This window comes from Panthera onca, chromosome E2 (genome assembly GCF_046562875.1).
Source record: "Panthera onca isolate mPanOnc1 chromosome E2, mPanOnc1 haplotype 2, whole genome shotgun sequence".
Lineage (NCBI taxonomy): Eukaryota > Metazoa > Chordata > Mammalia > Carnivora > Felidae > Panthera > Panthera onca.
Window position 1 is genome coordinate 13259879 of NC_138353.1, and position 23905 is coordinate 13283783.

The window sequence follows — 23905 nt, forward strand, 5'->3', positions numbered from 1 at the left end:
TCCATGTGTGTTTTGTGTCTCTCCTGTTTCTTTACATCTGCATCTTGATTCCTCCTCACTGGGCATCAATTTTCTCACTTGTAAAATGGGGATTATAGTAATAATAATCTGATCTCTTAGAACTGTAACGAGAAAGACAGGAGATAATTATATAAAATGCTTTGCATAGAACCGGAGTCACAGTGAACCCCATACAAGAGAGCTCTATTATAATTATTGTTTTCAATATTTTAATCTCTCTTGGTATCTATGTTTTTCTCCTCATCTCCATGTGTCTCCTCCCACTCTGGGTTCCCTTTTAGGGGATGTGGAAAAGGCCTATTGAGGCCAGAGCTTCCCCTAAGCCTCCTCCTCTTCGTCTCTCTTCTAAGCCCTACCTCAAGACCCACAACTCTTGCCTGGGGACAAGGCCTGGCTCCGATCCCATAGATAGCCACGTAAGATCCTGAACCCCAAATCTGTCATCCCTGGGCAGGCCCGTGACTCTTTGGGAGTACCCGTCCCTACACCCCGACCGTTCAGGTTCCCAGCTCCCTCCTCCCTCAAGATTCAACCATTCAGAAGTCTAGGTTCTTCAGACCTTCCTCCCTCAGACGCCGGTGCACGTGGCCAGAAACCACATTCTGGGCCCTTTTGCAATCCACCACGCCCTCAGCTACCACCCCTCTGTGTTTTTTCCCCCCGAGGCGGGCCTGACTTGAAGGACGCTAGCTGTGATAAGCCCTCCTTGACGTCAATCACCATCCTCCAGCCAGTAGACGCTCCGCCTTCCACCTCCCTGGGCCACTCAAGGCACGTTCCGCGGCAGGCGGGGCCCACAGCCTAAATCGGACAGCGATAGGCTCTGGGAGACGCCAGTCTCCGCGAGTCTCTGCCAGTCTGCCAATAGGACGGGCAGCTGCGGGGTGGGATTCCCACGGCGCACCGCAGAGGCTGGAACTGCTCGCGAGGGAAACAGGTTCGGCGTGTCCAGTCGGTAAGCCCTTTCCAGCACGCCCAGTATTGGGGTTCTGGACATAGTTCGGAAGGGAAACGGGGAGGCTTTGTGGGGTTCGAAGCGGAAGGGGCAGCTTAGCTGGCATTTTGCCTCACCGTGCATTTTGCCTTGTTGGGGAAACTGAGTCCGGGATGCACAGCCCCATTCATCCCTCCGTTCCGTTCCTCACACCCTAAACCTGATTCTCGTCTGCTCCTACCCGGCCTGCACACGCATCCGTGTGTCTTTCCTGCCGTCATTCTCCCACTGATTTCCAGTTTCCTCCTATTGCCACTCACTCACTCGCTCATCACACACTCAGCCACCTATTACTTAAACACTTCCTGAGGTTTCCAGGGTGCCGGGCCTTATGCTGGGCGATGGTGGTGACCAAGATGAGTCAGGCCCAGGCCCTGCCCTCAAGGATCCCCTGTCAGATGGGAGGACAGACACGTTGATGGGCGGGGTGTGCCAGAGGTGGGAGAGTCCAGGCGTCTTTTTTGGCTTTGCTGGATCCGGAAGAGGTTTCCAGAGGAGGGGACATTGGCACTGGATCTTGGAGGAACAGGAAGTGTCAAGCAAAGGTGAAGGGCGTGTGGGAGGGTGTTTCAGCACAAGCATAAAAAGGGAGGCATGCAGGAGTATTACTATGTGTAGGTGCCCAAGAAGAAGGCCTGTCAGGTCCATGTTGTGGTGGGGTAACTGTAAGACTGGAAGCGGATGAAGAAGGCTAACCTCAGCAGCTTAGACTTTGTCCTGGGGTGGGGTGGTAGTGGGGAGCCATGGAAGGGTTTAGAGCAGGGGAAGACCAGGTCAGAGCTGGAGCCAGAAATGGAGAAAGGAGATTGGAAGCCAGTAGCCCACAAGGTGGCTTGGGCAGGGACCTAGGCAGGAGAGGATGAGGCCAGAGGCTGAAGGCATAAGGCCAAGATTCAGGAGGCAGAAACTACAGAATATGGGGCTTGATGGGCTATGGGACAAGGGGGTGTCCAGGACAAGAACCAGAGTTCTGACCTGGGGTATACAGGGGGACGATGGAGCCACTCCTGACATGGGGACAGGAAACAGGAGCAGGTTGGTGGGTGGAAGGCTGTTTTGGGAGAGATGAACAAGGGGTCCTGTGAGCTCACCAGGGGGAACAGGACCTTCAGGGAGAACTCTGGGCTATGGCTCCCCACCCCCCCCCCCCATCATAGAAGTCACTTACTGGGTGAATGAGGGCCTCCGAGGTTAGGGTCCCCCTGTGCCCATCCTCTTAGGAAATTTTTTGTGTGTGTGCTTCTGCATTTTCAGTCTCTCCCTCTCTCCCTCTCTCCCTCTCTCCCTCTCTCCCTCTCTTCCTTCCTTCCTTCCTTCCTTCCTTCCTTCCTTCCCTGGAAGCATTAAAAACATGTTCTATCATCTCTAAATACACACACACACACACACACACACACACACACACACACACACCTATATCAAGCTCCCTTGAATTACTTTTCATCCCTTTTACAGCTGAAGACTTATGGTACCCACTGGCTAAATCTCTTACCTTCCACTCCCTCCTGAGCCCTCCATGTCTGGCTGCCTACATCCCATGGCCTTGCTCTGGACAAGGTCACCAAGGACCCTCCTCCCTGCTGAGGCATGATGATACTTCCATCCTCATCTGACTCAGACCACTCCCTCCCACCCCAGATTCCCTTCGCTATACATCCTGTTTCCTGGTTAGCCTCTTTCCTTTCTGGCTGCTCCTTAGAACCTCCAGGACTCACCTTTTATTGCCTACCCCTTTACTGGGGACCATGGTCATCAGGGCTCTCTCTGTCCTGGCCCTCTGTTCATCCCACCTATCCACTCTTCCCAGAAAGGTTCTAGTTCCTCAGTTCCCGCCAGAAGTGAGCACTCAGCCCGCTCTCCTGCCTCCTGCTGCCTCCTGGATGTCCCCCCAACCAATTGTCGCACAAAGACCTTTTGATCTCTCCTTGTGCAAAACAGCTCTCAGTACCCGCCCCTCTCCCCCACTCCCCTTGTACATACCTGAGCCTCTTCCCAGTAAAGACACAGTTTTACTGTCCGTCTGCTCCCTGGCTAGGTCCAAGTGCCATTTTCATCCCCTTGCTCTCTTGTAACATCTTTCTACCCTCAATAAGTCCTTTTCAGCCTCAGTTATGGCTCTTACTCCTACTCCCTACTCTCATGGCCTCTGCCCCAGCTCGTGCCTTTTCTTCCTTGTCCTCAGCCTCCTCTGCCTCCAGGGTCCCAGTCTTGTCCTCTTTAGTCCATTCCCCAATGTCCCAGCAGGCTCTTTCAGTGCCTTAGCTGATCCTGTCCCTTCCTTGCTCAAAGCCCTTTTGTGACTTCTCCTGCCCTCCAGTTAGTCCAGATTGTACCCCAGGCCCTTCAAAGATCTGCTCTTGCTGGCAACCCCGAGCCTCTCAGGCCACTCCCTACTTTGCACCCAACCTTCTGGCCAGGCAGAGGCTTTGGTAACTGCCCCTTGGCTCTCATAACTTTGCATGATTCTTCTGCATAGCAAACTTGTGCTCACCCTTTAAGGTCAAGGTCAAATCACCTCCTCTCTGAAGCCCTCCTTGTCTACCACAGATGGAGCCTGTGTGGACTGTGACAGCCTGTGTCTGCGTTTCTCTGCCTACCCTCCCTGAGTCCCTTGAGGGCAGGCCCTGGATAGAAATCATTTCTGTTCCAAATCTAGGGCCTACAAAAGGACAAGGCCTCAGGGTCTTAGTTGAGGGACTGAGTGACTGTCATAGCTGGGCAGGGCTTGGGCTTCCAGTTTTGGGGATGACTGGTTTGTTTCTGGTATCCTGTTCTATTTGCTGCAGTTCTCTAGGGAGTTTGGGTTTTCTTTTCGTGGTGGGTGCTGAGACAGGGTTTGTAAAGGGGAGTCACTGAGAACCCAGAGCCCTCTGGCACACCACCTGGACTAAGTCTGAAGGGGAGGTGGGTCCATGCTTATAGCGTCCAATCCCTCTGCACCCGAGAATCCAGGCCCTTCCTCAGGACCCAGACGTTGGGTACCCAGCTTTCTACTGCCAGGTTTCTCGGTTCCCAGCAGCAGCATCTGATGCTGCCCCCTGGTGGGCGACACCCGACTACTTGCAAGAGGCCAAACTAATTAAATACATTTTTATTTACAAAGGAACAAAACCAAACCGACGGGCGAGGTAGGGCCAGGCCCCCGCCCTGCGTCGGTCACAGCAGCAGTAGAAGGCAATGATGGAGTGCAGCTCTGGCTGTCTACGGAGACTGGTTTGTGTGCCCCCTCCCCCGCCCCCCTGGCCAGGGTCTCAGCTTGCGGCCCCGCCTCCCCTCCCCCCCCCCCCCCCCCCGCCCCGAGCCGTCCCCCCACCTTAAGGCACAGCCTGCCCCTCCCGCCCGCCCCCCACCCCGAGGGAGGGCCGGATGGGCCAGAAGCCCCTCGCGGGGGTCCCCGCCGCCTAACGTGGGGGGGGGGGGTGGGCATTCACCACGGAGGCCGGCTTAGATGGAAACAAGAGGCCTTTAGTGTCGCCCCCCGCAACCCTATCTTCCTGCGCGGCCGGCTCTGGCTCAGACCCGCGGCTCGGTGGGTGCGGCGGGCGCGGCGGGCGCGGCGGGCTGAGTGAGGATGAGACGGATGCGTTCAACGCACAGCGCCGCGGCCTGCCGCGTTTCCCGGCACAGCGCCGCCAGGCTCAGGAAGCCGTGCGGCAGGTCCTCCACCACGCACAGCGTCACGGGCTTGCCCAGGCCGCGCAGCCGCCGCGCGAACATGACCGAGTCGTCCAGCATGGGGTCCAGCGCGCACGCCTGTGGGGCACAGCAAGGGGCAGAGGAAGGAGGGGAGGAGCCAGGAGACGGGAGGGAGGCGGGGAGTGGGAGAATGAGCTGCTGCCCAGCTTCTCCCTTCCCCTAGAGACACCCCCTCTCTTCCCCTTACTCAGCTGCCCCTAGGCGCTCCACAAGATCTCGAGAAGGAATGGCAGCCTTGACTCCCTTTCAGCCCTCCCGTCGTCAGGCATGCCCTCCTGGTGGCACACCTCTCCCTTTAGATGTCGGGCAGCTTACTTTTCCCCTCCCGCTGCTCCCGGTCTCTCCTCCCCAGGTGCACCTGTGCACACCTGCTCCTCTTCCCTGCTCCCCTCCCGGGTCTCTCCTCCCCGAGTGCTCCTGCACCCACCTGCCACGCCCCCCCCACCCCCCCACCGGGCACACAGTCCCTATGTGGCGCTCACCACAATGTGCACGGGCGGCAGGCTCTGTAGCATGCTGTCAGGTGCCAGCAGTGGCGACATGAAGGGGTTCTTGACGATGGGTGAGGAGTAGATGGGCATCCGAGTGGGGCCCTGGCTGGCGCGCCTGGGGTGGAAACCCTCAGGGAAGTTGGCAAGCACGCCCTGGCCTCTGTCCTTGGCCCTCAGCTCACCTGGTGCTTTAGCGTCTTTGCGTGCATCAGGGCCAGGTAAGAAGTTGACGTTGGAGGGCACGGAGGGGCCCAGTGTCTCTGCAGACAGTGACAGCTCAGGGCTGCCCGATGTGTCAGAGTTGCCCTTTAGGCTCAGGTCATGTAGTGTCAGGCTCTTGAAGGAGTCCGTGCCCAGCGGGCCCTCGGGCTGGGCCAGTGCTGCCTCAGACACACTGCGCCGCATTGGTTCTGCAAGAGGGGCAGGGGCAGGTGGCCAGCGGGGCCACGCGTATCAGCCCGGCTCTGTGGGCTGCCTGTGTGAGTGGCTGGCAGGGAAGATCACGGGAAGGGCAGCGGCCTCTGGAGGAGGAGCCGCATCCTAGGGCAGTGGAGGCCTAGTGTTCCCCCACACTCCCTCCTTGGGGATGGGTAGGGAGCCCCAGACGTCCCAAGCTGCAACTCCAAGGGGGAGGTGAAAGGAGTCACGTGGTTGTGGAGGTGGAGGTGTGTGTGGTGACTGGGAAGGTTAAATGCAAGTCAGTTTATCTCTGGGAGCCTCAGTTTCCTCTTCTGTACAAAGAGGCAATAAAAATAGTCCTCGCCTGTAGGGCGCCTGGATGGCTCAGTCAGTTAAGTGACTGACTCTTGGTTTTGGCTCAGGTCATGATCACACGGTTGGTGAGATCGAGCCCCATGTGGAGCTCTGCACTGATAGCAGATCAGATTCTCTCTCTCCCTCTCTCCTTTCTCACTCTCTCTCTCAAAATAAACTTAAAAAAAAAGAGCAAAAATAGTCTTGACCTACTAGGAGGCAGTAAAGACTCAGTGGGATGAGGTACTGCTCCCCGCTGGGAGGTCGTGCTGTATCATGTTTTATTACTAGGCCTGGTGCCTGGTTCCAACCACCTCCCTGACCCCAGCGTGAGGCCCAGCCAACTTGTTAGAGCCACTCAACATGGAGGCCGTGAGCAGATCAAAATAGAGTAGTGAGCAGGGCCACATGACTTGAAAGGAGGCCGTGTTCACGAGGAGCTAAAGAGAGTCTTGGGAGCCTGTTCAGTTCCCAGGGATCCCACACCTATAGCCGTGTAGATCTGCTCCCCACAATTCCTTCATGTCCTTTAGTTTTACCCCTTCCTTTTGAATGGCCAGGCTAGCAAGTGCCCAGATGATGCCGAGGTGCGTTTCGACCCACGTGGTACGCCCCACCTTGGCCTCAACTCCATTAATTTGAGGATATCCATGCTGCTTGCCCCTAGGGCCGGGACCCTGCATTTTTCAGGTTTCTATTTTATTTTATTTTTTGTCTTTATAAATCCATGAAGGCACAATGTGAGATGATATAAGAATGACTGCATAAGGGCTCTGTGACCCCGGGGGGGGGGGGGGGTCACTGGAACAGAACTACTGGCCAGAGTCACAGGGCACAGCCTGTCAGGGGTGCTGGGCTCTTCTAGGAGCACCTACTGTGTGTCAGGTTTGGGCTGGGAGCTTGGCACAAACCGGTGCGTGACGTCCCTACAACAACCTCATGAGGCAGATACTCTTGTGCCTCATTTCACGGAGGAGCAAAGAAAGGCTCACAGTGGACCTCGCCACGGTCACCCAGGTCACCTAGCAAGCAGCGAGCTCCCACTACAGCAGCTTGCTAGGCTGGTGCTTGTCCCTCTAGGGCCTGCACTTGTCTCCTTTACCCTACCAGGAAAGCCTCAGGGTTCAGTGGTCCCAGATCTCTTTTGTTTTTGTGTGTATTTATTTGCATCCATTTGAATATCCTAAAATTTAAAAGGTTAAAGTAAAACACATTCAATTGGAATACTTTTCTGAATAGGAATGGTATCTACTTTCGAATCTGCACTCTCTGTTATTCTGAAAATACTGTTGGTTTGCTGGAGATAAAAAATAAGTTGAGTTGGCTATACTTTAAAATCATTAAAATGTTTAAACAAAAAAATGGTGGGAAAAAATAGATCCTTGGATGGAAGTGAGTTTTGGCTGCCTGAGGATCCTGCCACGCACTCAAGGCTGGGAACCTCTGCTGATCTCCCCACCCCAGGCTCCTAGCCCAGCCCCTGGAGCGAGGTATTACCCCCATGTGTCTCTGTTAAAAGTCTGGAAAGAATCTAGGAAGGCTGGATTCCCAGCTCAAGGCCCAAGCGATTTGAGTGGCATTCTCTGGACTGAAAATCAGCACATGTGGCAGGCCTTTGGAGTCATTTCCCAGTGTTCTTTTCTGCAATGGACTGTTTGGAAAGCTAAATGCTATAGTTCTCGGGAGTTCTGAGATAACCCGGTAGACCAGAAGTCCTAGAAATTCTAGGATGTGGACCATCATGGAAAATCAAGGCTTTGTGGTAGTTGCCAGGGATAAATAGGGGGTTAGAGCCAGAAGGTGATCTCTGCTTCCCTGAGCACCCCAGGACACAGCTCCTTTCCTCCCCTAGGACTTTTGGTGTGCCAGGCTGCCCCTGCTGCCGACCCTGAATGTGTGTGTGAGGGGAGGGCTTTACTCACCTGCCACGGGCACTGAGTTCGTATGGGACTTGTGCCCACTCAGGTCCAGGAAGGAGTGGAGCCATGAGGAGGCACCCAGGCGGAGGTCTCGGAAGAGCAGGGCTGTGTCCCGCTGCACCAGCCCCATCATGCCCAGCGCTTTCTGGTTCGGGTCGGAGTGGTCCTCTGTCTCTCCGCCTGTGGAGTATATGTGGGGGGCTGAGGCCTAGTCTCAACACCCGGAACTTGAGGCATCTCTGCCCCCAGGGACCCAAGAATATCTGATGGCTTCAGTAGGGACAAGGAGACTCAGATTTCCTCTCTTCAGCCCCAGGACACTGGGCTCTAGCCCCTGTCCCTGCAGGATCCAAGCAGCCCTCCAGCCCCCCAGCTCTGTGGGTAGTGGCCTTACCAGCATAGGCGCTGACACACTTGGTGAGCACACTGAGGGGCAGCAGGGGGTCCATGAGGCTCAGAAGGCGGGAGGGAGAGGCGGTAGATTGTAGCATTGTGGCCGGGTAAGCTGCCATGATGCCATCTGGCACCCGCACCCCGAAGGCTGCTGCCCTCAGGGACATGGTAAAGCAGAGGTTCCCACCTGCGCTGTCCCCTGCGAGGCATATCCGCTCCCCCGTTGAGCCTGGGTTGGAGAGGGCTTGGTCAGCCTGGCAGGGAGGAACTCAAGCTCTGAGCCAGGAGCACTGGACTGTCAGAAGTGGGGTATGGCGGCCCCAACCCCAGAGTCTAGCCAACTGCAGTTTTAGAGATTGGTAAACTGAGGCGTGGATTTGGCGGGATAGTGGACAGGGGATCAGGTGGACTGAGATGTGGAGATCGGGAAGCTCTGTGAAGCTAAGAGGCTGGAGGTCAGAAGCAAGGAGGCCAGATGCTGGGAAAGGGGAGACCAAAGGCCCATTTAGGACAGGGGTACAGCTGAGGCCTGGAGATGGAAGGGCAGGGTTCAGTTGACCTTGCAAAAGAGCCACATCCCTGTGCCCTGGGGCTTGACCCCACCCTGCCTGGTACCTCTGAAGATGTCAGAAGCAGGAGGTCAGAGGAATGGAAGAATGGGCTGGAGCAAGGGCTAGGAGGCTGGCAGCGCAGGACAGGGGGGTGGAGAAACAGCAGGAGAAGAGAGAAGATCGGAGGTGATGGAGAAGTGGGGGGTGGGGTGGGGTGTCAGAGCTGGAGGCGGGGAGCAGGAAGCAGAAGGAGGAAGTGGTTAAGATGGAAGGTCTGGGGAGCAGTGGGGCAGGAGGGGGGCGAACAGGTAGCAGGAGTAGGAGGGTGGTAGGAGGTAGGAGAGGGGAGGCAGGGGGTGCAAGACTGAGGCCTGGGCACGTACATGGCCCACTTTCCACGCAGTGTGGGGTGGGGGCTGCAGCAGGCTGGGGTGGGAGCAGGGACAGGGGTGGGTGCAGTGAGGGGCCGGGGCTCACCGAGGAGGGCGCAGTGCTTGACAGCCCAGCAGTAAGCATAGAAGCACTCCTCCAGTGCCCGGGGGAAGGGGGCCTCGGGGGCCAGGGAGTAGTCGATGGAGAGGATGGGGGTGCCCAGCTCCTGGGCCCAACTCTTGAGGTAGGGCTCGTGGGATTTGGAAGTCTGGGCCACGAAGCCGCCGCCATGGATGTGCACCACCAGGGACTGTGAACGGGGAGCCTGCTGGGGGCGTGGCCGCAGCTCCAGGCTCCGGGGACCCTCGGACTTCACCAGGCTGCTGAGCTCCTCGCTGTCCTGGGGGGTGAGGGAGGAGGATGTGGGTGAGGCTGGGGCGGCCCATCTAGGCCTCACCCACCAAGGGGGTGTGCTCAGAGAAACAGGATGGGGGGCAGGTGTAAGCAGTGAAAGGTGGGAGGGCATCTGGGGAGGCGGCTGCCTGTGCTCCTTGGCTCTGTATCTCCTACCTGTCCTTCACGTAGGTCATAGGAGATGAGCCTGACAAGGACCGGCCCTGGGCCCGTGTGCGCCAGCGGGGGTGAGATGGTGACTGTGAGCTTGGGGTCAGCAGTCAGCGGCATTTCAAAGGCCTCTGGTGGCAGACTGAGCAGGCGGCTTACTCTCACGGTGGTGGATGTCATGTTCGCTAGAGACTGGCGGGAGGAGACAGGAGGGGCACTGGGGAGAAGCTGCTTGCAGGGGTTCCTCTCATGCCTCCCCTCTGATCCCCACCCTCATCCCATCCTTTCTATCACATCACATCCCAGGCTTAGAGCCCTGCAGAGGCCTGATGTGACCTGGGATGGGTCTTTGGGCCCCAGTGTGCCCATCTTATAACAGGTGCTCACCGATAGCACCTCTATTTCAGTGATGTTCCAGAAGGCTTTCCAGAAGTGCACATCTAGGTTCTGTATGATCCGCTCAAACTCAGCCCCGCGTAGCTCTGGGTCGATGGCGAAGCGGCCACTGGTGAAGAGGGAGCTGGCTGTCACACCTAGGGGTTGGGAGAGGTGTCAGGGAGCCTGGCGGGAAGGGGGCAGTTAGGGGTAGAAGTGGAAGCAGGAGGAGGGACAGGGAGGGAGGTGACGCTGCAGGCAGGGTCCGGCCAGGACTCACCAAGGCCTGTTTCCTTGCGCTTATAGTGCTCCCCGAAGGACACCAGCCCGATGGAGATGGTCTGCAGGAATGGCCGGATGGCGGGCGTGAACTGTGGAGAGATGCCACTGTGTCACCCACTGCCCAGGAAGGACCGGAGGCAGGCAGGAGTGGGGGGCAGAGATGTGGTTTGGGGGGAGACGTGGTCATTCAACACACATTTAGTGAGCTCCAGTACTGCTCTAGGTGCCTTCACAGAGCTGATGTCAAAGAGAAGGCTGACAATAAGCAAATAAAGGCATATGTTTTATGATGTTATGTTTAATGACTAATGCTTTGAAAAGACAGTAGGTGGAGGGGACATGGAGTGATGACTAGGGTATCTAGGAGGGCACTTGAGAAGGGATCCAGAGGAAGTGAGGGAATGCTGTTCCCTGCAGGGGACACGGCAAGTGCAAAGGCTCTGAGGCCGTCTGTGCTTGGCATGGATAACACGTGTCGCTGGAGCAGAGTGAACCAGGGGAGAGGGGCAGTGGCTGAGGTCAGAGAAGCAAAGGGGGCTCACTTAGGGCTTAAGGAATTTGTATTTATTCCAGATGTGGGTGGAGCCATGGAGGGCTGGGAGTAAGGTGATGCAGGGATTTCCTGAAAGTCAGTGAGGACAGAGAGGAGGCCAGGCAGATGGGAACCAGTTCCTGGGCAGCAGGAAGACAGACAGGAGATGGTCAGAGACAGAAAGGGCCAGAGATCTTGAGGCAGAAAGACAGCCAAATGGAGAATGCGTCTGAGAGAGGAGCTGGGCAGCCAAGACAAGATGGGGGTGGGGGTGGCTGGGTACAAGATCAGAGGGAAAAAAGCCACAGGAAGCTGGGCAAGGGGCCAGCAGGGTTCTTTTGTTCATTTAACAAATATTGGCCTATATCCTACTGTGTGCTAAGTACTTGAACAGGAGCTGAACAAGAGCCACACAGGAGGCCTCTGTTCTGCTGGGCTGACATTTTACAGGGGGGGAGCTGTCCTGCAGCACAGCAGCTGGGCCCTCAGAGAATAGCTGTCAGGCATGACCTTGCCCCTGGCCAGGGGCCCAGTGGGCCAGAGGGCACAGTGGTGCCTGGCCATTGTGGCTGGAATGCTGGCTTGTGTGGCCCCAGGGTTTCTCTCCCGCGACTCCAAGGTCCTGGCTGGGACACAGGGAGGAGCCAGCTGGCTCAGCTAGGCTGATCAATATTTGTGGGGTCAGTTTAGGTGAAAGGAATTTCCCAGGAACACCCAGGTCGGGTTGGTGAGGACAGGCCGCCCTGTGGGGAAGCGTGGAAAGGTGGGGTGGGATGAAGGCTGAGGGTCGGCCAAGATCAGCTGGGGAGTTGCAGGGTTGGGGCAGGCACAGAGAGGATCTGAAGGATCTGGAGGCTGAGGGACCCTGTACTGACCTCACACAGTAGCAAGTTGTTCTTGAGCCCCAAGGACCCCCAATTCTCAGTCCCCAAACTACTTTTCCTATGAGTCTAAAGGCTCCCAGGCTGCCTTCCTGTCAGTGCAGAGATGAGTGGTATCTCCCTGGGGGTGGTTGGGGTGGGCAGAGGGTGGGAGAAGACCTGGGAGTTAGGGCCCTGGTTTAGGGAGGAGAGATCTTCCTTGCTGTCACCAACTTAGATGTGCTCCTCGGCCTTCCCTGTGGCCTGAAAATCCTGATTCTATAGCTTCTTAGGTGAGCCAAAAAGCCCAGGCCAACCAGGGTCCAGCTGAACAGCTGTGACGAGGGCCCCTTGAGCCTCTGTAGAATGGGAGCTAGCGCGCTTCCTCCTTCCTGCCCCAGCCTCCAGCGGGGATGACTGAACGGGGTGTGCTCTTATAAACAGGCCTTTGAGGACATTATTAACTACCTTTCTAAGGAGTCTCAAATGATTTCAGGGGCCAGATAGGTCATAGAAAAGAGTGAACAAATCTCCTGAGTTTGGGACAATAGAGAGCAGTGGGGGTCCTGGTGCAAAAAGCTATGGGAGTTAAAGATTTCTTACCGCACGGTGGAATTGGCCCGGGGGCCACAAGTTTGAGACCCCCAGTGCCGTTGTTCGAGCCCTAGACAGTGTCCCCATTCTGAATCTACTATTTCCAGAACCCAGTAATACTGACCACTGTGGGTATCAAACTATGCCATTGGGCCAGGTCAGGGGCCTGTGGGCCCAGAGGAACAGGGCAGGGAGCTCACCTGGAAGCCCAGGCAGCGGCCATAGAAGCAGCCCTTATGCAGAGTGACGTACTCGCGCAGGAAGTCAGCAGTGAGCCCCTCGTCGCCCTCAAAGAAGAGTCCGCCGGGCTGGTTGGTGGCCAGCAGGTGCTGGGCATAGTAGGCTAGGGCCCGGAGCTGGGTGAGGGCAGCCAGGTAGGCCTCGAGTTCTGCTAGGTTGTGGCTGGTGCGGAAGAAGATGCTGCGGCGGTTGGAGGCCACGTAGCGCGATTTGTGTAGCAGGTGCGCCAGGCAGCAGCGGGCTGTGTGCACCAGGCTCCGGTACCCATTGGCTGGCGTCTCTGCGTCCAGGTCAAAGAGGTGCGCCACGCTCAGCAGGCGGCCCAGGGCTGGCTCCAGCCCCAGCGCCTGCTCCCGGATGCCCGCAAAGACTCCCGACAGCCGTCTTGCTGTTTCCCCAGGGCCCTGGCTCGAGAAGAAGGCCATGTTGTCTTCCGCCAGAGTCACCAGCGACTGTGTCATCGTGTGCAGGTCCATGCTGTGCGTGAGCCGTGAGGCTGTGGGCCAGTTGGGAGCCCCGATTAGGCAGGGCTGGACCACCCCTCCTCCCTCGGACCCAAGGGTGAAGTCGGGGGCCCCATCCCCTTCTTTTTCAGGCCCCCTTTCCGCCTCCTTCTCAGGCCCCAGGCATCACCCATAGACCCTTCCCTTCCACCAGTATTTGAGAGAGCTCAGCCCTCTGTCCCCCCATCTACCTGGTGGTGTCCCAGGACCTTGGTCTCAAACCCAATTCTCTTCCTGAACCCAGTTCATAGTTCCAGCCTTACCTGTAGCTGAGGAGTCACTCCTGCCCCCTCCTGGTGCCTCAAGTCTGGCTGTGGAACCCCCTCCAAACTTAGCTGCCTCTCTGTTCCTCTGTGGAATATCCACAACTTGGTCCCACTCCTCCCCAGCTGGGTCCCCTGGCCTCCAGTCCTCTCCGCTTGGCTTAGATTTCACGGGCCAGCCCCACTCCCCTGCCTGGAACAGCAGTACTCACCGCTGCCATTAGCTTTGGGCCCACTCTGTGCCAGGCCTGCTCTTAGAACTTTCTGTGTGTGTGTGCTCATTTAGTGCTTGTTAACCCTGAGACCCAGACTGCCTCCGTTTGCGTTTCAAGTATTATTGGTAGCATCCCCATTTTACAAAGAAACTGAGACTCAGAGGTGTTCAGTAAGAAGCTGAAGCTTGCATTGAAAGCGGCAGCGCAGAATTCAAACCCAGATCTCTGGGTGGAGGGCCTTTACTTACACTGGTCTCCTTCCCAGGGCTCTGGAGGCTGGGCCTTTAGTTATGGCCCTCAAAAACTTGCCCTGGCACCTGGTGGCTCAGTCGGTTAAGCATCCGACTTCAGCTCAGGTCAGGATCTCAAAGTCTATGAGTTTGAGCCCAGCATCGGGCTCTGTGCTGACAGCTCGGAGCCTGGAGCCTGCTTCAGATTCTATGTCTCCCTCCTCTCTGCCCCTCCCCTGCTTGCACTCTGTCTCTCTCTCTCTCTCTCAAAATAAATAAATGTTTAAAAAAATAAGAAAAAAACCCGAACCTTGCCCTGGACTAGGTCCGACTCCCCACACTTCAGGATCCCTGGTGATTTTCCCTCTGGGACCCCTGTACTGTCACTCAGGCCCTGGACAACTACTTTTGTCCCCTTTGGTGGAGACGGTGCCCTCTGCTCCAGAGATTTCCTTCCTGAAGCCCGCTCAGCACCTTGCCTGGATTCTGGGTGGATGGCCCCCTCTGCTCCCAGAAGAAGGTGTCTCCCCTCCATTCCAGGCCCTGGAGTTTTACGGTGCCCATTCCTGTCTCTCAGCAGGAGGGTACACTCACCCCTCCCAGACCTCTTCTGAGCTCCCCCAGGCTGAGCTGCCGGCTGGGCCCCGACGGACTGTGGCTAGTGCCAGTAGCTGCCTGGGGCGATAAACTGGGGAGAGGCCAAGCCTTCCTAGGGTGTGGCCACTCGCTCCACCTCCCATCCAGAAGGGACAGTGAGACCACGTGCTGTAAACACAGCAGGGAGCCCAACTCCCTGTCCCCTCTGCTTGTTCCCAGGCCCAGCTCAAATGGGAGTCCTTGTCCCAGGCTCCTCTGCCTTGGAGACCAGGAGTCCAGGCCCCAGGCCCTCCTCCCTTGGACCCAGGAGTCCACACACCCAACCCCCTCAACAGTTAGAAACTGAGTTATCTAGCTTGTCAACCCTCTTCTCTCTCGTAGGAGCCAGGAGTTTTTGCCACAGTCCTGAACAAGCTGACCCCTCTCACCCAGCCAGGCTGCCCTCCCTCTCCCCAAGGTGGATTCAGGGAGCAAAGGCCCAGTGATCTCAGCAACCACCCCCCAGGCTGGCCCTGGCACAGCCGGCCCCGGCTGCTGGGGGGAGACATAGGGTAGCCGGCTCTGCCTGGCACTCCGGAGAGGACAAAAGCCGATTAAGGGCAGTGCCAAGCTCAGCTGGGGGTTCTGCGCCATAGGTCCTACCGTGTGGTGTTCCACGCCTGCCACTTCCCCTTCACAGGCCATCCTGCTGTGACTGTCATTCCTACCTCACGTATGGGACGCTGAGGCTCCAAGAAATACTTTACCTATCTTATTTCCTGTGCTCCTTGCCTGGCCAGCTCTTTCCGGCCCTTCAGGCCTCAGCTTGCCACATCCTCAAAGAGGACGTTCCTCCCCAACTACGATACACGCCCCCATCATTACTTTCTGCCATCATACTTGTTTTTCTGCCTGGGATTTACACATTTGCAATTATACACGTTTGTTTACTCATGTTTGTTGTTTGTCTCCCCCCAGGCAAGAACCAGACTTCACAGAGCTGTGAAGCTTATATTGTAGAGGTGGAACTCTTTAGGAAAAAAAAATAGAAAATCACAAACACAAACTTAGATAGAGGGCTCTGAAGGGGTCTGCACAAACGAGAGGCCTTGAGGCCTCAGTGACACTTGCTTGGATGTAGGTGAACCCTGGGTCTCTCCTCCTTGATTATCATCCCCACTGGGGCAGGGGATGGCCCCAGGGCTCATCATGGGGGTCTGGTGCGTAGTAGGGAAGAAAGTCAAAGTGGGGGCAGAAGCAGGTGAATGGGAGCTTGGGAGAGGACCACCCTTCCCCAGGGCAGACAAACAGATGGACAGAGGCCTCTGGAGATGGTTCTAAGCTTGGTGGCCAGGTGAGCGGGGATGAGCCTCGATGAGCGGTGGGGAGAAGGCTGAGTCCCAGGCCCTCTGGACTCCAGGTCCCTGCCCTTCGCCCCATTCTAGGCAGCTCCCTGGGGGCTAAGCTGGGTGGAACCAGGAGGACGGGATGTTGAGGTTGCCAGAAACTCGCCAAGAATCTCAGGCAGAGGGCACTGGGGCAGAGGCAGGGGCACATGGCCTGCCTGTGGGTACCGACTGGGTCAGAAGTAGGACTGAGGAGTTCTGCTGCCTGGGCACCAGCCCTTTGCCCCAAAGAGCCACAGGACAGCTGGACCCAGCCTGGATTTGGGCCCCCAGGGACTGAGCAGCGGTGAGAAGCGTGGTAGAGAAGGAAGCTCGGGGAGGATGGAGGAGGAAGGGCCAGGTCTGAGGCCTGGATGCGGCAAGGGCTTCTGGAGGGGAGAGGCCTGCAGGGCACATGCTGGGTTGGGGGGCAGCAAGTGCGCCAGGCACGGTTCTCCGTGTGCTTTTCAGGAAGTGACACATTTCATTCTCTGCACAACCCATGGTGTAGGGACCATTATAGCCCTTTTACGGCAGATGAGAAAACAGAGATGCAGAGAAGGCCATGACCGCCCACGGTCACAGGGCCAGCGAAGATGGCTCAGCTTGTCTCTTCAGAGTGTGTGTTTCTCCTCTCTGTCGTGTCTCAGCTGGCCACCTTCTGGGTGGTCAGGTGTGAGTGTGTCTTTGAGGCTCAGACAGATGCACATATGTATGTCCATACACGTATGTCATGCTTAGGGTTTGCCTGGCCTGTGTTCATGGATGGGCACGATGTGTTGATGTTTTTCCCAGTCTGTGTGTTTTTATGTTTCTCAGTATGTCTGAAGGCATGTTTGTATGTATGTGTCATGGCCCATGTTTCTTAGCCCCAGAGTTTATCTGTGTCTGCATTTTTCTTGGCCTGTGGGATTGCACGGGCAAGTGTCTGTATATGTATGGACGTATATACTCATATTTGTGTGCGTCCTGGTGTGTGTGTGTGTGTGTGTGTGTGTCCACTTCCCACTCCTATCCAATGCATCACGAAGTCCTGTCCACTCTGCCCCTCTAGAAACCTCTGGAATCTAGCCTTTCTCCCACCTTCATGGACCCCTCATCTAGATGTTTGTAACAAGTCTTTGTGTGTCTCTGATTTTGCCCTCTTCAGTCTCTTCTCCACCTAGGATCCAGAGGATCTTTCTAGGACTTCAGTCTGGGCACATACTCCTAACCTTGCAACACCCCCACCCTTGCTGTCAGGATAAAGCCCCAAATCCTGGACACAGCCTCCCAAACCAGGCGCCATCTGGGCCCTCTGCCCACCCAGCCCCCACTTCCTCCCTCCCTTGCTGAGCTCTCTCTGTGCTATAATGAGCCACTTCATTGGGCCTCAAGGTCTCTGCCTGTGCTGTCCCCTTGGCCTCCCTGCCCCTCTTGCCCGCAGTCAACACTTCTCATCCTTGGGTCCAATGTCACCTTCCTGGGAAGCCTCCCTCTCACATTTTCTCAGCACTTTCCCTCTTGTATTTGCCACAGTTTATAATTATATATGATTTGTGGGATTATTTGATTAATGACTGTGTCCCCAGCTCAAATGTGAGTCTGTCCTCACCACTGAGAGCCCAGGCCTGACATAAGTAAACATTCAGTGAATGTCTGTTGAATGAATCTATGTGATTGGAGCTTTTGGGGTCCATAATCAAGGTTGGGGCACAGAGCAGTTTTGAGTTCGCACAGCCCTGCCCTCAGGAAGCTGGGCTGGCCATCCCTCTGCCTCACTGGCCAGATAAGGAAGCCCAGGTGACCTTGCTTTTTCAGAGTCTCAGTTTTGTCACCTCAGAAATGGGGTGATCATAATGACACTAGAACAATTGATTACTGGCAAGATCAAACTGATGACTAGGATTGCTCCAGCCAGCCTGGATGCCCTCAGGGCGGGGGCGGGGTCTGATTCATCCTACTGAGGCCTGGCACCAGGGCAGAGCCTCAGGAAATGACAGGTGACTCTCAGGGCTTGTGGAATGAGCCTTTGTGGGAATAAGGGCCTTTGGGTTTGTGAGTAGGACTGGCTCAGCCCTGTGCAAGGTGCCCTACCCAGGAGGATTCTGACTCCTCACAACAACCCTCAAGGCAGCACGATTATTATTATCCCAGTGTTACAGTTCACACATTCCTTCACTTCAATAAATATTTCAGTGCCTCTGTGACTGGGATATCAGGCTATGAAAGTGCGGGTAAACAAGGCAGGTACAGTCCCCCTCTTAGGGAACTCACTGTGTAATGGGGAGTAACAGTAATAATAACCTCCACCTCTCATGCACGCTTGCTGTGTGCCAGTGCCAAATGTGCCACCCTCATTCAAACCTCACAACCGCCCTTACCAGTCAGGGAGTCCTATCACTGTGTCCATTTTATAGCTCAGAAAGTTGAAACAGAAAGAGGAAGCCTGTTGCCCAGCACCACAGTTTATGACTCCAGGAACCAAGCCTCCAAAGCCCATGTTCTTAACTTTGGTCTGTACTGCCTCTGGGCACACCATCCTGCTTGTGAGGCTATGTCTGGCATTGTGACAGTGAATGCCCTCAGGTCCCAGTCTGAGCTCCTAGCCTGTCTGAGTCTGTGCAGGTGTGTGCTTGTGTAGCCAACTCCAGTCCTGTCCTTGGTTAATGATGTAGCCTAGGGGCAGTCTGGGGTCTCCAGGCTTTGGGGCTATGTCAGTTTCTTCCCTTCACAGGAACTTCCCCTAGGTCCTCATTCGGATTCACAAATACTCATAACCTAGCAAGGACTTAATGTGTGCCCCTGCCTGAGGCTTTCAGCATCTCTGTTGGTCTGTCAGTCTTTCTCCAGCTTGCTGAGATCTGTAAATAATGTGACACCTCAGGAACCTAGTTGACAGCCCTCCTTTCTTTGTCCCAGGGAGGGTGTGGCAGTCTGAAGTCTACCCGGGGACCCCTAGTCCTAGAAGGAGTGGCGGTCAGGAAGTTAGACCCCAGTGGTGCTGGGCTGAAGCAGGTGGGCTGACAAGGAATGGGTGCACCGATTGAATGAAGGATGTCAGGATGGACTGTTTTGAGCCGTACTGGCCCTGGGTCATTTCCCACTATCGGGCACCCCTTCCTCCTACCTTTCCCGGACTCACCCCTAAACCTCCTCTTTGGGCAACAGTTTCTAAGCGTCTCCATTATCCTCTCATGAGTGCTGGGGACTTGAAAATAGGCGCTTGAACCATTCCCCGGTAGGAAACACTGAGGCCAGGTCACACAGCGAGTACGGAGCCAGACCGGGAACCCTGGTCTAGGAGATCGCATTCTGGACACTCTTCCCAAGACGGTACTGGGGCGTCCGGTAGTCTTTATGCTGAGGGTAATATTCCGCTCCCACATCACCCATTTTCACGATGGATCATCCCTGCACCCCCTCGCAGGGCGGCAGTGGGCCAGCCCACGGGCTCCCCCACTTCTTGGGACAGTGGGTCAGTCCACTCAGTCCCCAGTTTCCTCGCAGGAGGTCCAAGGTTCCTTCTGTTCTGCAGCCGGCCCCCGCGCGCTCACCTTTGGTTTTGCCTTTTCGCCACCGCCGGCGGCTACGACTCTTGGACTCGTCTTTGGCCTTCTTCGAGGCCGGGGCCCCAGCCGCCCTGGAGGGCCCCGTTCCCCAAACCGACTCCATCAATTTTCCGCCGTCCCCGCGTTGGGGCCGCTTCCAGCCGCCAGGCCCCGCCCCGAGTGCCAACCCTTGCCGCACACCACCACCGGGCCCCCATACCACCCAATCCTGGGCTTGGTCCCCTCTGGGTCCCGCCCTCTGAGCAATCGGGGCCTCACTCCACAGCCGGGTCCCGCCCTCAACCTCTGGGGCCTAAAGCCTGGCCCCGCCCCTTCACACGCTTTAAAGGGCCCGTGACCAACGAAAATGCAGCCCTAGAGGCGGCGAAAAGTGTCCTTCGGGCAAGACTAGTTGGGAGAACTGCGGGAGTACACCCCAGAAGGGAAGCTCCGATCTTCTCTCGTGCTGGTTCGCAGCCTCGCTTCCCCACTCACCTTCCCACGTAGGGATCCCCTAGAACGCGACCCGGCCCACCTGCTGGAGGGGGAAAGCGGGGCGCCGCAGAGCCTCCGCCTGGCGGGGCGGGGCCGGCCAGGTCCCCTGGCAATTCAAAGCCGGGGCGGGGCGCCAGCACTGGAGGCGTGGCTCTGCCTGTGAGCCGTTTGAGAAGGAAGCCCCGCCTTCTTCCTGCCCCCCTGTCTCCTATTGCTCTTTTTCTGGGGGTTTTCTCTGCCTTCTCCCTCTTCCAGAGAACGGAAGGGCGGGGGAAAGGAGAATGCTCGGCGCCTGCGCACTAGCCGGAAGCCGCTGACTGGCCCGCCGCGAGCGGCGGTAGAGGGCCCCACGCGTGCCTGGGGAATGGCGGGAAGCCGAAGAGGCTCGAGGCTCGGGCATGCGCACACAGTCAACTGCCTACCGGGTGCGCGAGAAGCCCCTTTGTCTTGTGTGGGGAGGGCGTCCCCTGAGACTGGGTTCTGGAGCCTAGAGAAACAGCTCTTCATTCTCAGCGACAGAAAAAGCAGACCTCAAACCCTCCCTTTCCATCCTGCTCCTCCTCCTCTCCCTCCTAGAGCACAGGACCAGCTGTGGCCCTGAGAGACACCCTCTTCTCAGCCCTCAGAGAGACGGTCCAGCCTTTCCAGGAGGGATAGACCTCTGGGCTGAGGCCACCATGGCCGGCCCTTCGGACTACTTGGCCCTCACGGGAGCCCCCAGCTTCTGGATTGGGGCTGCACGGCCTCCCCTCAGGCTGCTTCAACAAGTAGCCCCTCATTCCATGGGTGAGACTCGCCTGCCCGCTTCGGCCTGACCGGATCGGGGCCTGAGCGCCGAGGAGCTGGAACCCCCTCCGCCCCACCCCAGGGGCCCGGCCGCCTGCGTCAGAGGAGGGGGCAGTGATGGCGGCCGCCGGAGCCTGGGGCCCAGCCGCCTCCGATACGGCTCCACGCAACTCTCCCTTCATCCAGCCTTAACCTTGCCCGGGACTTCGGCAGACCCCGCAGCCCCTCTCCTACGGCCCAGTTCCTCTCCCACGGCACCCTTCCTGAGAACCTAACCTCCAGGCCATCGAGCCCAGCTGAACTCGGCCTCTTGGGGTGAGGGGGACGGCCTGGCAGAGGAGCGGGTGCCTTCCTGCCCGCCCGTGGCCGACCTGGAGAGCTCAAATATAGCCGAGGCAAGTATTTTCCACCTAGTGGGCATGGAAAGGCCACGGGGGTAAGTGTCCATGTGCAGCACGGTGTGGCGGGGGCCTAAGGGCTGTGTTTGGGCACCGATGGCTGAATACTGGCAGGGAGGCGGCTTCTCCATTTCCTGGCCCCTGGCCCAGAGCCCTGTCCCGCTTCTGTCTCATTTCCTCCCCAATCGTCCTTGGAGAGGTAGCCTAGTGCAGGGGAAGAAGTCACACCCTGGCTTTGCCACTCCCCATCTGCCCGCCTCCTGCAAGGGCCTTTGCATCTCCACGCCTGAGCTTCCTCATCTATCAGGCGGGGCTCTTGATCTTTGTCCGGAGGGACTGTTGAGGGATCCCCTGAGCCAACCGGACATACTGGCGGTCCTTCGTTACTCCTGACTGAATGAATGACCATCCCTGGGAGGCTCTGGTTCCTCCGGCCTCAAACTCACCTGTGTCCCTGGGATTCTGGCTGGTGGTTTTCTTCCCGTGTGCTGCTTTCCCACCATATCCTGATGCTACTTCATGCTTTCCCTTGAAGGTCAGCTTCGTTCCCTGGGCCACTGTTCTACTCCTTTTGGCTGGTAGATTGCTCTGTACTGGAGACCCCAAATCTGATTCTAAGTCAGAATCAGTGACGCAGTCAAAAGATGTCCTCCATTCTGAGGCTGGTTGCTGTGTGGATAGTTGGTGCAGTTTTGATAGAAATCTCCAGTCGGTTGAAGATCTCTCTTGGGATCTGGCCCCTTGGGCTGGATCTGTTTGCTGGGCTGTAGGGTCTGACTGTTCTGGTCTCTCTTGGGGTATAGATTCAGTCTGGGTAGGTGATTCATTTTTGGGTCCAGGTGTAGGCTGGGCTGGAGGTGTTGATCCAGCTTCTTGTTGCTCTGGAGGTTGCTCTACTGGACAAGGTACTGGCTCGGCTACATGTGCCCCTCTCAATTCTGCCTCCTGTTGAGTTTCAGATTCTTTTTGTGGCCCAGGTCCTTGTTGTGAGGCAGCTTGCTGTTGAGTGAAGGGCACCCTGTGAATGCAAGGTGACTGCTGTGGTGCAGGTTCCTGTGAGGCAAGCAGTTCCTGCCACAAAGCAGAATTTTGTTGGATGCTAGGTCTGTGCTGCTCTTCAGCTTCACGTTGGGCAAGGGGCCCTTGCTGAGTGAGGGGTCTTTGCTGTGGAGCAGGGTCCTGTTGAGTATTGGGTTCCTGATGAGTCTTAGATTCTGGCTGGGCTGTGGCTGTCGCTTTTGGCCCAGGCTCTGTCTGGGTGATAGGTGTCTGGGGTGGCTTAGGCTCCCAGTCAGGACTAGATACTGACTTAGAACCTGGCTTTACTGTTGTTATTTCCCTCTCGGGAGATGTTGATTTCCCAGGTTTCATCCTTCTGGCCCCTCCGCCCCCCAGGCCTCCTTTGTTGCAGATTCCTCATTGATTCCTCATGATGGCATCTCCCTTTGGATCCCACTCCTTCGTCCTGGCATCCCTGGTCTTCCTTTTTAAGGCAGTTGGCAAGTGGCACTGCTGACCTCCACTCCTGTGCCAAGTGATGCACTTCTGTGCCTCTTGCTGTGGGAGGAGGGATTAGGAACACAGGGAGGATGTGTGCCCAGTACTCTCCTACCAGAGGGGAGGGGCTTGCCCTCTTGTGTCATAAATAGGACCCCGCCCCACTTACCACTCAGTTAAAATGTTTTTTTCTCTTAAGGCAAGTATCCCAACTTAGTCTTTTGTTTTAACTCAGATGATAGAAGCCAGATTCTGGATGAGTGCTTTTTTTTCTTTTCCCTTACACTTCTGATGTTTCAGGAAAGGGTCATGGGAGAGACCCTCATGCCGTTGTAATAATCTTTTCCTCTTTCTTCATTCTTTAAAATGGCTGCCAGTTTAACATCCTGTGTCACTGCTTTGATCAGTTCATTCCCGTATTAAAAAAAAATGATGTCCTCCAATTTTTACAGCTTGAAGCCCTTTTCAGTGGCATTTGAGATCTTCCACACCATGTCTCTAGCTTTGAACTATGGCTATGCGTATATGTTTTCTGTACTAGACTGGAAACTCACAGGGTAAAATGACCATTAATGCTGCTGCTGATGATAAGAATAATCATAAATATTAAAGGCATTCTATGTGCTGGGAAACTGCAAGGGTTGTTTTTCTTGTTTTTTAATCTGTATTATCTTTTGTAAGATCGTGTCTGATTTGTTGCCATCCCTGCCTTTTTAAATTTTTTTATTTATTTTTAATTTTTTTAATTATTTATTATTATTATTTTTTTGAAAAAATAAATAATTTTTTATTAATTTGACAATTTGGTTATTTTTCTTTTCCCCAGTACTTCTGCTTTGGTTTCTCCTATGGATAGTAATAACTTATATACTTTATTTACCTGGAGAGGTCTATTGAAACTTTAAAGTCTTTTTTTTTTTTTTCAATATATGAAATTTATTGTCAAATTGGTTTCCATACAACACCCAGTGCTCATCCCAAAAGGTGACCTCCTCAATACCCATCACCCACCCTCCCCGCCCTCCTACCCCCTATCAACCCTCAGTTTGTTCTCAGTTTTTAAGAGTCTCTTATGCTTTGGCTCTATCCCACTCTAACCTCTTTTTTTTTTTTTCTTCCCCTCCCCCATGGGTTTCTGCTAAGTTTCTCAGGAGCCACATAAGAGTGAAAACATATGGTATCTGTCTTTCTCTGTATGGCTTATTTCACTTAGCATAACACTCTCCAGTTCCATCCACGTTGCTACAAAGGGTAATATTTCATTCTTTCTCATTGCCACGTAGTACTCCATTGTGTATATAAACCACAATTTCTTTATCCATTCATCAGTTGATGGACATTTAGGCTCTTTCCATAATTTGGCTATTGTTGAGAGTGCTGCTATAAACAT

General features: G+C 55.8%; 1 protein-coding gene and 1 long non-coding RNA gene across 10 annotated transcripts in view; one reads left to right on the plus strand and one right to left on the minus strand.

Moving 5' to 3' along the window:
* Nucleotides 1-4091: 4091 nt before the first annotated feature.
* On the minus strand, nucleotides 4092-22596 carry LIPE (lipase E, hormone sensitive type). 8 transcript variants are annotated; one of them, XM_060651220.3, is made up of 10 exons: nucleotides 21465-22596; nucleotides 12598-13133; nucleotides 10410-10500; nucleotides 10142-10287; nucleotides 9761-9946; nucleotides 9296-9590; nucleotides 8269-8496; nucleotides 7878-8054; nucleotides 5194-5612; nucleotides 4092-4768 (listed from the first exon to the last, which is right to left on the minus strand). In XM_060651220.3, the coding sequence occupies exons 1-10, from the start codon at nucleotides 22387-22389 to the stop codon at nucleotides 4529-4531; spliced, it is 3243 nt and encodes a 1080-aa protein (XP_060507203.1). In that variant the 5' UTR covers nucleotides 22390-22596; the 3' UTR covers nucleotides 4092-4528. The 8 variants fall into 8 exon arrangements, with proteins under 8 accessions (XP_060507203.1, XP_060507204.1, XP_060507206.1 ...); XM_060651221.3 differs by lacking the exon at nucleotides 21465-22596 and adding an exon at nucleotides 19346-19529; XM_060651223.3 differs by lacking the exon at nucleotides 21465-22596 and adding an exon at nucleotides 14443-14553.
* The window catches only part of LOC144614543 (uncharacterized), a 110465-nt gene continuing 106584 nt past the window's right edge, over nucleotides 20025-23905 (plus strand). For both annotated transcript variants that reach the window (XR_013552344.2, XR_013552345.2), the window contains exon 1: nucleotides 20025-21015. This is a non-coding gene — a long non-coding RNA (uncharacterized LOC144614543). The remainder of the gene's footprint in view (nucleotides 21016-23905) is intronic.